At 32.7% G+C, this 17,639-nt stretch overlaps 1 protein-coding gene across 1 annotated transcript; it reads left to right on the forward strand.

Annotated features, from left to right (window-relative positions):
* The first annotated feature begins 14,071 nt into the window (after positions 1-14,071).
* LOC112507405 (probable receptor-like protein kinase At5g18500) lies at positions 14,072-16,878 on the forward strand. The gene is made up of 5 exons (XM_025111982.1): positions 14,072-14,391; positions 14,542-15,446; positions 15,582-15,812; positions 15,908-16,372; positions 16,477-16,878. The coding sequence occupies exons 2-5, from the start codon at positions 14,556-14,558 to the stop codon at positions 16,726-16,728; spliced, it is 1,839 nt and encodes a 612-aa protein (XP_024967750.1). The 5' UTR covers positions 14,072-14,391; positions 14,542-14,555; the 3' UTR covers positions 16,729-16,878.
* The last annotated feature ends 761 nt before the right edge of the window (positions 16,879-17,639 follow it).

Genomic DNA, 17,639 nt, shown 5'->3' on the forward strand with positions numbered 1-17,639 from the left:
GAGAGGACGCGATGAGAAGAAAACGATTTACAGGGAACAATTGGTTTGAATTTTATTTAATATATTATTTATTTAATTTTGATTTATTTTTAATATAAATCTTTTAKATACATTTTTAAAGGGTAACTAAATATCTTTATTTAATTTTTAAAATTTTAAACTTTTTCTTAATTTTTAGAGAAGCTTAAAAATATGTTCCTAAAAATTGATGAAACTTTTTAGGGACATTTTTTTTATAAAAACTTCTTTAAAACTTTTAACGATATTTCTTATAGCGTATAATTAGCTTATAAATCCTTCTTTAAATGTCGTCCAACCTTTAGTTACATTTTTCATTTTTGTCATTTAAATCATTCTCTATAATGTAGCTTCAGATATATTTTTAAAAGTTTCTCTGAAAATTTCTTCTATAAAGCTCCTTACTCTTGTAGTGTTGGTTGATCCCATGAAACCTTTATGAAACCCCAAGGATTCCAAAATGACGTAATCATATTTCAATGGTGCATCAGATTAATATCTCTATATTGGTTCGGTTTCAGGACATCGGAAAAGAAAACATTAAAAAAGTTTCAACTAAAATGGAACAACATAATGCAACAATAATGATTCCAAACTGAAGCAGATTCACGTTGAAAGGATGAGCCAACCCTATATGTGATGATTTAACCAAAAATTTGTTGGAACAAAAACAGAGTATACAAAATATTTGTTTTATTCGAATCAACACATAACAGTATGTTACAGACACAATTAAATATACAAGGAAGGGACACAACCCTTCAAATCAAATGACACAACCATTCTAAACAGACATGACAGTTAACTAACTGTCATGTCCCTTCCTAATAAGATTAATTGTCACTAACGGTTAAACTAAATTACTGTCACTAATGGTCTAGCTTAGTTTCAACATACCCTCTTAAGCTAGACCAGGTAGAACCTTCAAACGATCCCTCATATCTTTGAAATTTCCATGCTGCAAAGCCTTAGTGAAACAATCTGCCAGTTGGTCTTTAGAGGTTCAAAACTCAACTTTGACTTCTTCATTTGTGATTAATTCCCTGATGAAGTGAAACTTGATCCTGATGTGTTTGCTTTTACCATGAAACACATGATTCTTTGAGAGAGCAATTGTAGACCTGTTATCACAAAAAATAGTAGTAGGACCAGATTGAGAATGACTTAACTCATGCAATATATCTCTTAACCAAAGAGTCTGACATCCTGCTGTAGAGAGTGCCATATATTCTGCTTCAGTAGAGGTAAGGCTACAACACTTTGCTTCTTAGACTGCCATGATATTGCACCAGATCCCATGTTGAACATATATCCTCCTGTGCTTCGTCCATCATCAAAATTTCCTCCATAGTCACTATCACTAAATCCCATGAGTTTAAAGTTGTCTGTCTTACAATACACAGTTCTATGATCTAAAGTGCCCTTGATATATTTCAAGATCCGTTTCCCAGCTTCCCAATGGCTGAGTTTTTGGGGAATCCATGAACCTGCTCAGTATACTGACTGAGAAAGTTAAATCAGGCCTGCTGGCAGTCAAATACATAAGACTGCCTACCAGACTCCTGTATAAACAGCCATCTACTCCTTCTTCATTGCTGTGTTTAGAGAGCTTAATCCCAAATTCCATAGGTGTAAAGGAAATATTAGAATGCCCCATATTGAACTTGTTAATCAAGCCTTGTGCATACCTGTGTTGATTGATTTTGATCCCTTCTTCACTTTGCCTTACTTTAATTCCCAGAAAGTAGTGGAGTAACCCTAAATCTGTCATGCAAATCTGTTTTCATGTTGTCCTTAAATTCTTCTATCATAGTGTATGAATTTCCAGTTAAAACCAAAATCATCAACATATATACAGACAATAAGAATCATACCTTCAGATTGTTGAGTGAAAAGGGTATGCTCTTGAGGACATTTGGTGAAACCATGTGCCAAAAAGTATGTTTCAATCCTACTATACCAAGCACGTGGTGCTTGTTTCAATGCATACAAGGCTTTCTTTAAGTGATAAACCTTATATTCCTCACATTTCTTGACATAACCCTCAGGCTGATCCACATATACATCTTCTTCCAGATTTCCATTTAAGAAAGTTGATTTGACATCCATTTGGTGCACTTTCCAACTATTTTGTGCAGCCAATGAGAGTCCTAATCTAACTGTTCCCAATCTAATCACAGGAGCAAATACTTCTTGATAGTCAATCCCATGTTTTTGTTTGTATCCTTTCACTATTAACCTTGCTTTATATCTATCAATATTACCTTTTTCATCTAATTTGGTTTTATAAACCCACTTTACTCCAATGGACTTGTAACCAGATGGAAGACTTACCAAATCCCAGGTGTCATTCTTTACAATGGCCTCTATCTCTTTGTCCATAGCCTCCCTCCATTTCCTTTGTTGCCAAGCCTCTTCAAAAGAAACTGGATCAGCATCTGAAAATAAAGCAAAATCAGCTGTGTCATTGAAATTCAGGCTTCATGAGTCATTGTATATGTCCCTTAGACTTCTATAGCCTCTTCTTGGTGGACTTTCAGTGCTGTCTATAGGAGAGCTTGAGTTTTCAGATGTTTGAGAGGTTGTAGGAGTGTTAACAGCAGCCTCAAATACAGTATTTCCTTGATCTTCATTGATTTCTTCTTGTCTTTCTGTAGTTGTGACAACCTATGGACTGTTCCCTTCTTGCCTTGGTAAATCATTCCAGGATTTCCCTTCATGAAACACAACATCTCTGCTAACGATGATTTTCTTAGTGATAGGATTATAAAGCTTGTAAGCTTTAGATTTATCACTATAACCCACAAAGATGGTCTTTTCTGACATTTCATCAAGTTTACTTCTCTTTTGTTCAGGTATGTGTGAGTAAGCCACACATCCAAAGATTCTAAGATGTCCAACAGCAGGTTTAAAACCTCTCCAGGCCTCTTGTGGAGTCATATTTGAGAGTGCTTTAGTTGAGGTCCTGTTTAACAGATACCAGGCACAACACACAACTTCTGCCCAATTTTTTTTTTTCAAGATTCTTGCTCTTTAACATGTTTCTTGCTTTTTCAACAAGGGTCCTATTTAATCTTTCAGCCACCCCATTTTGTTGAGGGGTGTATCTAGTGGTCATATGATGGTGAATTCCATTTTCTTTTAGAAAATCAAAGAAGTATGAGGAGTTTTACTTCCCCCACCATCTGATCTAATGGCTTTGATCATATGACCACTTTGTTTTTCAACATAGGCCTTGAATACCTTAAACACATTAAAAACTTCAGATTTTTCTTTTAGAAAATAAACCCAGAGTTTTTTTGTTGTGGTCATCTATGAAGGTAATCATGTATCTGTTACCTCCAATAGAAGGGGTTTTCATGGGGCCACACAAGTCTGTATGGATAAGCTGTAGTGGCTTTGTGGCTCTCCAAGTGTGTTCTTGGAGAAATGATTCTCTAGCCTGTTTTCCCAACATACAACCTTCATAGACTTCTTCTAATCTGCTTAGACTTGGTAAACCTTTAACAAGATTGTGCCTTTGCATATAACTTAAGTATATAAGGTTTGTGTGTCCATACCTTTGATGCCATAGCATAGTGTTTTGTTTTGTGGATATGTTGAATGAAAACAAAGTGTTTTCATTGAAGTTTAAGGGGAACATCCTGTTACATGTCATGTAGATCTTTCCCATGAGACTTCCATATATGTCCTTTACTTCACACACCTTACCTTTAAAATGTAATTCGTAGCCTTTCTGGAGTAGTTGTCCTACACTGAATAGGTTGTGTTTTAACTCAGGGAAGTGTTAATGATAATGTCTCCCATTCCTTGAACATTCAGCCTTTTGTCATCACCTGTTCTAACTTCCCTCTTTTGTGTTTCATCTCTTTGAACAAATAGTTCTTTATTTCCTGTCATATGGTTGCTGCAACCACTATCTATATACCAAGTGTTGTTTGCAGAAACTTCTTGAGTGTTGAGTATCATAAACATAGTATCATCACTTTCAATATCGATGAAGTTGTTGTTTCTGAAATTATTGTCTCTATCTTCTGTTGTTCTATATCTGCAGAATCTTGCTAAGTGTCCAAACTTTTGGTAGTGATAACATTATATAGGTGTTGATGGTCTTCCCCTGCCTCTCCCTTTCATGTCTGTTTGCTGTTTCTTATCAAAGAATCTGTTTTTCTCATGTGAGTTATATTGCTGAATCTGAAATGCTTGCTCATAAGGAGTTGAATCAAATTGCTTGATTCTAAGTTCATGAGACTGAAGAGTACCTATTAAACTCTCAAGGGATACGAAAGAGAGATCCTTAGATTCTTCAATTGCTACCACTATATACTCAAATTTTCTTGTAAGACTCCTTAGGATTTTTTCAACCATTTTCCTATCATCCATGTCTTCACCATTTAATCTTAATTGGTTTCTTAGCATAATTACCCGATTGTAGAATTCCTCAACTGTTTCTGATTCCTTCATTCTCAATCCATCGAATTATCTTAATGTTTGCATCAGATTAGTATCTCTATATTGGTTCCGTTTCAGGACATCGGAAAAGAAAACATTAAGAAAAGTTTCAACTAAAATGGAACAACATAATGCAACAATAATGATTCCAAACTGAAGCAGATTCACGTTGAAAGGATGACCCAACCCTATATGTGATGATTTAACCAAAAATTTGTTGGAACAAAAACAGAGTATACAAAATATTTGTTTTATTCGAATCAACACATAACAATATGTTACAGACACAATTAAATATACAAGGAAGGGACACAACCCTTCAAATCAAACGACACAACCATTCTAAACAAACATGACAGTTAACTAACTGTCATGTCCCTTCCTAATAAGATTAATTGTCACTAAGGTTAAACTAAATTAACTGTCACTAATGGTCTAGCTTAGTTTCAACAAAATTAAGCACATTCATTTCGACGTGAATCCTATCAAACTTTTAATTGAATGAAATTTGTTCATGAATTATCAAAACAGATTCGTTTAATTATGAGAACACAATGAAATATTTTATATAAACCCTATGGATCATATCAATATCCTCTTATAATAGTTTTGTTTCATGACAAATAAGAAGGTATGCCAAAAACCTCTCTCACAGTTACTTTACTTTTTTCCATCAATCTTATTGCACCCAATCCTCCATTATTAATTTTCGAAGACTCACGTTTCTTCAACGTCTCCATGCTCCAACCATGTGTTGCTGGCCTTATATACTCACATTCTAACAATGTCCATAAGGTTGATTCCAAATACAAAAGCAGATTAAATAAGGAGTTAAAAAGATATATTATGCTTTTCATTTTCAAAACATCTGCATCATGTAAAAGGTAAATGAACATACAGTAAAATAAGTCAATCGTCCGGCATAGAAACATATCTCACTTCTTCTGCTCCAACCGTCCTTACTCTTTTTCAACATATCAAAAATGTATTTGCACCAGCCTATCTTCGGGATTATATTCTCATCCTTAATCCAGGATAAGAAAAACCAAGATTACAACAACCCATCTGGTTGCAATCGACCATTAGGTTCACAAACAAAACTGGGAAGTTAATTTTGAAGGAAGAGGATGCATCATCCGTAGCTAGAATAAGTTTCATGACATCCTTTGGCCTCATTTTCTTCTTAACGAATTGCTTCCTAAATGATTTTGTTATAGCAGTATCACGTTTTTCTGGTTTGTATACAATTCCCCTATAGGCAAGCCTAATAACTGATGAATAGATGCTACGATTATAGGAATTGTCCTATCTCTAATATTTAGCCTCATATTAATAGCGTATAAGTTCTATACCACATAATAGACCAACCTAGACAAGACCCCATCTATCTTAATGTTAAGGAAACTCCCTAATCTCATACTCTTAACAACTTCCCACTGTGCATTGTTAAGTTTGTTGTGCACTATTTGGTGTAGGGTCCTGGGGAATGTCCCAGTTCGTAACATGTCATATTGACAATCAAATTGTTCAACTTTTATTTCCTCCTCTATCTTTGTTCCGATTTTTTCCTTTTCCTATGGATCATTATTCCTGTCATGGCTGCGCAACCTACTCGTGGTGTGTGAATTGTCTTCTTATTTGCTTCAAGTATTAGGTAATATTAGTCTTTATGATATTTTTTCTAATTAAACAAAATTGGAATTTCAATATAATGAATTATATATATATTTATTGTACATTCTGACTTATGGGTTCTCATGTCATAATCTGCAGACTTCATTGTTGCTTTATGTGGTGAAATATGTTCCTCCTTAAAAACGCTTGATAAAGTTGCATTGTTTGCTAGCATCTTAGTTGCCCTCAACGTTATACGGCTCGGGCTTCTAAATGAAATTGTTGTCTGAATTGATAAACTCTAATACTCGATGGAAACTTATGTTAGGTTGATCAAAACCAAAATAGTATTTCTCAATCAAGGAGATAAAATCATTGGTTACATACCTCCTGTGTCTTTTTCCATACTTCTTATCTGTAGTTTTCCTGCAAATACATTATAACTATAAATAATTTCATTACTAAACTCAACAGATAAGAATAAGTTTGATCCATGCTACAACATAGAGTAGTCTTGCCAAGTAAGCTTCGTTAGGCTTTCTGAGGTACTCGTCACTAAAACATGAGATGACACCACCTACAAAGTGCATGAGAGCTTCCCTTATTGTGGATCCACTCATTCTCAAATATTCGTCAACAACATCAACTGATTTCCCATATGCCAACACCCTCATGGCCGTAGTACATTTTTGCAATAAGGAAAGACTATGTCTACCTGTGGGCATTAGCTCTTTGCGGAAAATATTCATCATTAGCAGTAACACCATCCACTATACGACGAAATAAAGGTTTTCACATTCAAAATCTTCTTCGAAAGATAACCTAGTCATACATCGGATTGTCGACAAAATAGTCTTCCATCAAATGCATTTCACCCATTTGATGTTGCCTATCACGATACCTCCTACTTACTCTTGGAGGTTGATCTCCTATGAATATATTGGATGAGTTTATGACCATATCCTCGATGATGCGATCAAGTTGTTGGTTTTGTTGAACAACTCGTGATTGTCATTCATCTAATTCGTCAACTAATTCTGATGAAGAGTTTTCATTGTGAGACATTTTAGTGGATGTTTGAGGAAAATTGTATGTATAAATCTTTGTTGAAAGACAACAAATATATAAGGCATTATTAGGATACAATGACATATATCATTATTGGGAGACAATGACATTTGAACTTGAGTGAAAGAGACCTGTCTCCCAATGATTTGTCTCTTTCACTCAAGTTCACATGCCATCGTATCCTAATAATGCCTTATATATTTGAGCGAGCATTTGGAGTTCTACAAGCTCGTTTTGCATTTATTTGACGACCATGTCTTGTTTGGGACAGGCATATAATGGGACGAATTATGATAACTTGTATCATCATGCATAATATGATAGTTGAAGACGAGCAAGATACATACCAAAATTATTATGATCCTACTGAGTTTCTTAACGACATCCTACCAAACGATAACAAGGAAGCGCTACAGAAGATGATGGTCAATCAACTGAATTCTCTATTGAACGGATTTCAAACTTATCTCTTTATATGGCTAACAGAGAACAAACTTGCAATTGAGAAGCTCATAATGCTCTAAAAAATTGATTATTGAGCATATATGACAAAAATTTAGTCATTATAATTAACTAAGATGATTTATGTATTTCAGATATGTAATTTTGTACTTCTTTTTGTGAGTTGTTTCATTTAATTTCAAGTATGGTAAGTTTTTTATAATTATAATTACGTTTTAAAATATGTAATGACTCTTTTATTCTATTCTTATACTTCAAATTAAAAACTAAAAATTATACACAAAAAATTAAATATATATATTTTTTACAAAATAATATTTTAAATTAGATTGGATCGGAGAGGATTGTGGTTAAATGATTAAAAAAAATTGGATTGAAGTTAAAGATTGTATAACCAGATAAAAGAGAAAATTGTATTTTAATTGAGATTTGATTTTAAAGAATGTTGTGTTCCATTTAATGAATATTTATGACACCGATCTTATTCTTTTATGTTTACCAATCTTAGAATATCTACACACAAATAATATCAAGAGAAGACAAGTTCAATGAAAACGAAAGAAACAGAAAAGAAATTAAAGAAGCAAAGTAAAATTAAAATAATTTTGTATGACTTCCACGATGAGTGTCATAGTAGATATATTATCTAGTTTAAAAAAAAGTATCACTTTTTAGCTCTCATTCCTAGTTGCTTTCACTTGATATATATATATATATATATATATATATATATATTGAAACGAGAAAGATAACTATTTAAGTAAACAAAAAAAATGTTGTTAATATATAAAATCATATGTGATTTTACATTAATGTTAAAAATATGAAAGCAGGCGACTTTTGCCGTGACTTATATCGTGGGCAAAGTCGTGCCGAATCATGTATGATACGTGAATCATATATGATTTTATATATTAATGAATTTTTCTTTGTTCTTTTAAATAGTTAGCGTTCTTGTTTGAAACTGCCTATATATATATATATATATATATATAAATTTCAACTTGAATATTGCAAATTAATTAGGTTTTAGTTTTTTCATTGATCAAGTGTGTCTTATATTGATATAGTTCACATGCAATAGTTATATATATATATATATATATATATATATTAATTTCAACTTGAGTATTGCAAATTAATTAATTAGGTTTTAGTTGTTAATTAATCTAGTGTGTATTATATCGATATCGTCCACATGCAATTGGCTTGATAGGCTATGATAATTATGATTTATAAAGTATAAATTACATTTAAATATTAAATATAATAATAATAATTTGGAGCCTACTTTACTTCCACCATCATTACAAATTCTCCTGCATTGTGTAACATAATATTATAAACTAGACAAAGCCATTCTTCAAGCTTTGTGGTAGCAACAAAATTAGCTTCAGCTGCCATAAATTCAGCAACCATGTTTTGTGTTGGAGGTCAACCTCGCTCAACTTAAATCTCTTCAAATTCACAGGTGAGGCTTCAGTACCCTAAAAGCTCTTATAACCTTTGAGAAGATTGTGACTTATTGGTGATTCAGATCCAGAATCATTCATCTTTTGGCTGCACTGCAAGTTCTGTTTTATTGGTATAATCACTGAACAAACTTCTTTCTTTTTTACAAGTAATTTTCTCTTATGTTAAATTTAGTTGTTCTTCTGTCAAGTGTTGGTGTATGTGCATCCTAGCCTCTAAGGTCCACTTGTTTTACATATGGGGTGCTATATATTTAGCGTCATTCAGACATTTTATTCACCTGTGAATATAAGGAAAACCGTTATTAGATTACTCTCCAATAAAATCATCGATAATAGAAAAGGGTTTCAATAGATATTGAAGAATGAAGATTAAGTGTTTAAATCTAGACGATAGATCCTACTTCCAACATGGTGTTAGATACATAAGAGATAGTAGAGACAAAGATAAGGTAATTGCAGAAAGCACCCTCAACTATCTACTTATGTACAGATATTGCTAGCCATTGTTATACTAGCGACCAAAATTTGATAATATCCATTTTATCTTAGATTTAGGCATTGTTTCGCAAACATACATAAATTAACTTATTTTTTGAGTATATGTTTGAATTAATATAAGCTAGCTTATTGAACGTTAGTTGGAGTAGTGCTTCAAGCGTTTTTTGACATTTTTTCCCGTTATAACCTTTAATAATATTAATTGTTATTTATTTTTAATAAATATCAAGTATATACTATTAGTTAATATTAATTTCAATTTATTAATTAATTTTAATTATTAATTAATTTTACGTTATTATTATTATTATTCAACATAATCGTATATTAACTAATAAACTTTAAAAAAATATGTTTTAATTTTATCAAGTTACATCATTATAATCGTTTTGNTCATAAATAATAAAACTTTGGTAAATATTTTAACAAATATTAATTTAATTAATTTTTTAAAACATTATTAATTCATCAAGACATGTAAGGTTGGACAAACTCAATGTTTATTTAAAACGATCATTTAAGGTAGATATTTCTAAAAATTTGTGTTTTATATAAATCAAATTTTTTTAATATTATATATAATCATATTGAAATCTATTAATTAACATATTCTATTATTTAATTTTCTTTACAACCTGGTCATATGAAATGTTAATATATATTAATTTTGAACATGTTTTTTTTGTCAATTTACCTTTTTCAAATAGTTTATAGTTAGTTTTACTAAACGTATTTAGTTCATCAAATAACTTATCATCTATGAGTTAATTTACCAATAATCAACTAAATGTAACTAGCCTTAACGAGGGCTTGGAGAACTTTTTGTTTGTTTTTGGTTGCCGATCCACCTAGTCTATATTTAACAACTCGTAGTTCAAACTGAAATTTCTTTTTGATACTTGTATTCTAGGGTTTTGATCCCACAAGAGAGGAGAAGCCTGATGAAATGATTTTATTAAATTCAAACTTAGCTTTTATATTTGCAATGTTTCACTTTTAGTCACTCAAGTTTCGTGAATTATGTCCTTACGATGTTTAGTGAATTCTTTCAAATTTTGGTTATAATTCCAATTTCACTTGTCCTTGTTTAACCCCTCTCTGATGACCATGTTTGATAAAGTTAAGTTCGGATTCAAATCCATATGCAATATGTACAAGCATACAAGGCAAGGACTAACTCCAAACACTAATTTTTTACGTAAAGTTTGTCACAAAAGTTCGGTATACATGCCTCAAACCCAAGTTATATCGACAACACCAATCCAGCTACTGTTTGCAAATTACACAAAGTCATTTATGGTTAAAACAAGCTCCATGAACTATTGAACTTGGTTTCACAAGCTTCGGTCAACTGTTCTTCTCTTCAGTTTTTGTAAATACGTGGTAGATCATTCTCTTTTTTTTTTTTTTTTCAATCGTGATAGAGCCCTTATTCTTGTGATTGTTTCTGTTGACGATATATTACTCACAGAAAACAACCCAACAAGTTCACACCAATTTATCTCATCTCAAAAAGAGCTTTTCTTTCTCAAAACTTTGGTCCAGTCACATACTTGGTTTTGAGATAACTAGGGGCCTCATAGTCTACACTTGTTTCAAACCAATTATACCTTGGATCTTCTCACCAAAGCAAACATGTTTCACGCCAAATGGTGCATCCTAACTAAAGTTGTTCATCGAAAGCTACAGTGACTCCGACCGGGCCAACACCTTGGACGACAAAAAGTATACTTGAAGTTATCTTGTTTATCTTGGAGGCAACCTTGTTGCATAGTCCTCTAAGCAACAAAAAGTTGCTGCAACACTAAAGTTGAGTACAGATCTATAACCCAAACATGTGCTGATATAATTTGTCTTAATTCGTTGTTTAAAGAAATCAAGATCAACTGTAAAAGTTCAACTACAATTTGGTGTGTTACTTTTTGGAGCTCTACGACTAATCTTGAACCAAGGGCACACTCTAGAAGAAAACATACAGATGCTGACGTCTATTTTATAAGAGACAAAGTGGCTATAAAATATATATATATATAGATATATATATATATGTATATTAATATATAAAATAATAATAATAATAATAATAAAATATATTATATTATTTGATTGATTTTTACATTTTATATTTTTAATCAAACTTCAAGTATTAAAACATTTGACACTCGATTAAAAAAGGTGTGATAGTCACTCCCCTCCAATTGTAACGGTCTTCCTATTTTATTTATTTATTGAAAAGGATGGTTGTATGTGGCTTATAAATGGATTGAAAAGATTAATGTGATACCTAATACCGAGTCTGCTAGGATTCTCTCCTCCATTGTTATTCCTATTAATATTCTTTTGTACTATAACCAATTAGATTTAGCCAAGTTATCTCATTTTCTTGTATAAACAGGGTCCATATGCTAGCCTCCTGCAATAATACCCAGTTATTGCATGCTGTTCTTGTACGAATCCTGCTTGTATATATATGTTTTAGAGTTATCACTTACCATCTGGTGGTTTGAAAAGAAGCAAAAATCTGGCCTATGCCTATCCAAAGTATTCCAGATCCTTGATGAGAGCATCTTCTTTGCTTCAATCCTCTTCATCTCATCACTGTTGTAAGGCAAATTTTCTTCTTTCTTTCTTTGGTGAAAGAAGCACACTCTTTGATAACTAGAATAAGCAGGAGCAATGTGAGATGGACTGACATCAACTATACCAGGGAGTGGGAGTGATAGAGGTATCAACACCATGTCCACCTTGAGTCAAATTTTGTCACTAGCAGAAAATTTTTATACTACTCGTCTCAAAATAAGTGTTTACATTATTATTTTATTTTGTTTCAAAAGTAAGTGTTCACTTTCTCATTTTACACTTAATTATGTGATGGAGAAAATTTATCTTTTTATAATTGAGGGTAGAATTGTTGTTTTGTTAATTGAAAAATGTATTAGTAATTATACATTTCTCAAACTGCATGTGTATCTTTTTCATTATGGACATTTCATTRTTTTGGGACGGATGGAGTAATTTAATAGTGATAGAAGGTCGCTAAGAACATGAAGATCAATCTTGAAAAATATAGATTAATATATGAGCCAACAATTTATGTTTGAGGATAATTTGATCAAATATCAGGTCATATGGGTCTATGTGAATCAAATAGGAAAGATCTGGATAATTTTGTCTTTTTGAGAAAATGGGAGAGAATGAAATTAAATTTTTTCTCAATTGTGATGGAATGACCAAATCCATGAATCGTGGAATGTATGAAATTCAGTTCCTTTCCATAAGTAAACTAAACGCCTAAATGAAATTTGGTCAATGGAATTGATATTTCAATTCCTTCGAATTCCATTAGAATCCTGCCAACCAAACCGCCCCCTCCTAAGGGGGCGTTTGGTTCGTAGAATGAAATTCGATGGAATTGGAATTAATCAATGAATTTGACTTTGAGTGAATGAAATGAAATCTAATGGAATTTGACCATGTCTTGTGATTGCGTTTGGTTGCATGGAATTGGAATGAAATTCTTAACGGAATTGGAATTTTTTTTGTTTGGTTCACGGAATTCAACTTTGGAATCGGAATTAAATATCAACAAATGACCTTTTATGATTTTTTTAAATTAAAATTACCATTGAACCAAATTACATTATTAGCATCAGATAAAATTTAAAATTGTTCACTTATATTACTAATATCTGATATTTGGATGAGGGCTAAGGAATTCGTAGGAAAGGAATTTGAAATCCTTGGTACATCAAGCGGAATCGTGAAATCGGTGACCGAATGAATTTGTAGGAATTGAAAGGATTCCTTCATTTATAATGTGTGAACCAAACATCATATTTGGAATTTGGTCAAAAGGTGGGACATTCCAATTCCTTTCGATTCCACCAAATTCTCATGATCCAAACAGCCCCTAAGAGTTGAGATGCATGAGGGTTGTCCGTTGTTAATAACAAAATTGTGCAAAATTGATATACTTGTGGCTAAGCTCAAATTAATTAAGTGGGGAAATGAACATCATTCCATGAGGTCCTCTAAATATGAGATCAAACTTTAACTCAAAGTCATATGCTTCTTCATTAGGAATGAAATCTAGGTGATATATTTGTTGATCAGATAACACAAAATTTTGTAAAACCTTCCTCTTATATACACCTTGTGAAGTAACCATGCTTAACGATCTTCTTCCTCAATATAGCACAAAGTTCTCGTATCATTGGTAGAACAAATTAAGCATCCTATCTATGTGAGAAACAATAACTAACAACAATCACCAGACCTTTGAAACCTTCCATCTTGATTGGTCTTTTGATAGCCCAATGGACCAAGGTCACACTCCAGTGAGAACCAAGAAGAAGCATGCATATATATCTAGAGGAATATATTTTATAATTAAGCTTCTAAAAGAAGCATATTTCTGTTGCACCTTTTGTTATGCTTGTATGGGTGGAATGAAATCTTTATACATGCAGTGGGAAAAGATGCTTGGAGCAAATCATCTCCTTATTTGAAATTACTATTCTTTCTCTCTCTTTTACTTCTGGTTCCTGCTCATCCTATCATATTTCCTACAATATCCTTCTAATTTTGTCGGTAGATTCCATAATAATAGCAGTCTTTTGTTAAGAAAGACACTGAAGAGAGGTTTCTCAATTATAAGATGTCTTTTGAGCAAAAACATATCCATAACTAAATAAGTTTGTTTTTCAGGTGGGATGCTAACTAGTTCTCTATGGGCTTCCAGTTTAGTGATATCTACATGGATCGTGTTGTCTCTTTGAGGTGCCATGTATTATTCAACTGACAAGTGAGTGATTTATCATTTATCTCATATCCATAACTAAATACCAGTCGTTTGTGAAAGATGAGATCATGAAAGTAAAATTTACTGTTCAAAATATGAATAGTCAGATGAAAAAATCTTTGCTCGCTCTTAATCTGATTTCACTTTTAACAGATAATTTGTTACTCATGGAAAAAGTAGAACACCTTAAGATTCCACTTCAGAAGATAAGAGAAGCCACAAGCAACTTTGACGAAAAACATTTCATTGCCAAGGGTGGATTTGGGAGTGTGTATAAGGGGGAACTCTCATGGTCTAATAGTTCCATCACTGTCGCTGTAAAGAGATTAGATCCTAAATCTGATCAAGGGGATCATGAATTCTTGATGGAAATTACTATGCTTTCAAGTTACAAACATAAAAATCTTGTCTCTCTTGTTGGTTTTTGTGATGAGGAAAAGGAAAAGGTACTTGTTTATGTGCATGAGAGCAAGGGAAGCCTTGACAATTATATACGTAACCCAAATCTCACCTGGAAACAGCGACTCCAAATAAGCATTGGCGCTGCCCACGGTTTAAATTATCTTCATGATGATGTAGGACCACAACATCGAGTCCTACACCGAGACATAAAGAGTGCAAACATTCTACTAAACGATGAATGGGAAGCGAAAGTATCTGATTTTGGATTATCTAAAATAGGTCCTGCAAATTTACAACACACTTTTCTTGTTACCAATGCTTGTGGTACATTTGGCTATCTTGATCCAGTATATTATAGGAGTGGAGTTCTAACAAAGGAATCAGATGTATATTCATTTGGGGTGGTACTATTTGAAATCATGTGTGGGAGGCTGGCATCTGAAGAAGGAAAAATGTTTCTAGGTCCATTGGCTGAAACTCGGTATGAAGAGAACAAATTGGATGAGATCATTGATCCCAATTTGAGGAAGCAAATGAAGGTGAATGCTCTTAACACATTCTCAGCTATTGCATATCAATGCTTGAAAAATAATCGAAGTGAACGTCCAACAATGGCTCGAGTCATTGAAAAACTTGAGAATGCATTTGAAATTCAGGTAAGTTTTCATTAATGATAATTAACATTCTACAAGACATTACAATAGCATCTTACTTGTATTTTTCACTTTGTACAATTTTTTTTATTGTACTTGTGGTACTTGGGTGTCATTCTGCATGTTGTTTTTTGCAAGGTTTCCCTCAAAACACCCGAAATTGCAAGGGTTGGAACATGGGGAACTAAATCTATTGGAGGTCCCCAAAATCGTTGGGATTTCTTACTTGAAAAAGATCATAAGCTAAAGATGATAACTGTTGATCATGGTGATCTTATATACTCTCTCACGTTCACTAGTGAATCAAAGGGTGTTTTGTATACTTCTAACAAGGCTGGTGGTTGGAACGGTGGAGACATAGTTTCTAAGGTAAATCCATAATATATAATTTTCCCCTCGTAAATTTGTGTTCTAAAATTCACTAAGAGTTAAAAATGTTCTTTTATGTTGGCTTAATTGGCAAGGTTATGCTTGAAGACGACGAAGAAATAATTGACATTAATGGGACAGTTGGAGTATCAAAGGGGCAATATAGTGGTTACACAATAATTTCATCACTATCTTTTGTTACAAATAAGATGATCCATGGACCTTTTGGTCAAGCAACTGAGGCTCCTTTCTCGGTGCGATGCGAGAAAGGAAWGTTTGGGGGATTTTATGGCCTTGCAGGCTACTACATTGATTCTGTTGGTGTCTATACGAGGGCTTCTTCTGAAGAAATCGCACGAGTTGGAATTTGGGGAACTAAATCGCTTGGAGGTCCCCAAAATCAGTGGTCTTTCCAACTTGACAKAAATCATCATTTGAAGAAGATAACCATTGATCATGGGGATTTGATATATTCTCTCATGTTCACTACAGAATATAGAGGCTTAGAGCAAACTACTGWTAAGGCTGGTGGTTGGAATGGTGGAGATATAGTCTCTGAGGTGAATACTTCAATYGATAAATCTATTCGCACATTTGCTATATTTATTTCCGTTTTCGAAGAAAAATGTTTTATCGTCATTTTATTTTTTTCATTGCGACCCAGGTTACATTTGCTTGGGACGAGGAAATTAATGCTATAAGTGGAACGATTGGTGTATCTGGGGGAACTTATGCTGGTTATATGATAATATCGTCACTATCATTTGTTACAAACAAAAAGACTCATGGACCATATGGTCGTGCAACAGGAACTCCTTTCACGGTACCATGGGACAAAGGGTCATTTGCAGGATTTTATGGCCTTGCTGGATATTATATTGATGGCATCGGTATATATTTGAAGGCCACTTTGTAACCAATTAACCACGTAATGGTAAATGTAAGGAATAAAGAACATAATGTCGATTGTGAAGTTTTCAAGATTCTATCTCATTATTTGTCAAAAAGAAAAAGATTCTCCCTCTTTACCTTTGTTGTGCTATACAACCAACCATCAATATTTCAATTGATTCTTAATATAAGATTTGTATGGTTTATATTTGAAACTCATCTAAGTATGTTCATATTTTTTTATCCATAGTTATTGTTAAATGGAAGGTTATAAATTGATCAAAAAGAAAATGAATTAAATAGAATTAAATGAAGGGCAATATTGGAACAAATCGTGATTTATTTTTGAAAGATAAATTCATGTATTTTTTAAATTAAATTCATTTCCTTTATCTCTTAAATTTGGTTTTAATTCGATTTATCCCTTAAATTCGATTATTTTTTGAATAAAATTTATTTTCGTTCGTGTACGAACTTTGGTTGTCTAAAAGAAGCTAGATATCTCAATGTTGAATCTATCATTACCTGAAAATGGACCTTTTATTCCCAGTACAATGCATGTGAAACCTGTATATGGACTTATGTTCATTGACTATGATGGTCAATACAGATTTYAGCGAGTATCTGAGTTCCATCTCTGCCCAATGGATCATTTAGAATATCTTCGACCTTGGCTGAACGATGACCTCTTTGGAGAGATGATGGACTGCATGATTCAAAAGGAAATGCTCAGAAGAAAGATTCAAGGAGAAGATGTCCCTGACTACATCAACTTCAACAATCTAAATTAGAAACCTTTCAATCTTGTAAATCTTGTATATCTTTTATTTATTCTTTCAGTGTATAGATTTTTTTTTCTAAGCCTACTAAAACTAATTGTAATCATTTGTAATATTTTGTCTTGAATAATATTTCAATATAATGATTGGTTCACTA

The sequence above is a fragment of the Cynara cardunculus genome, assembly GCF_001531365.2.
Source record: "Cynara cardunculus var. scolymus isolate 2C chromosome LG 2, CcrdV1, whole genome shotgun sequence".
NCBI lineage: Eukaryota > Viridiplantae > Streptophyta > Magnoliopsida > Asterales > Asteraceae > Cynara > Cynara cardunculus.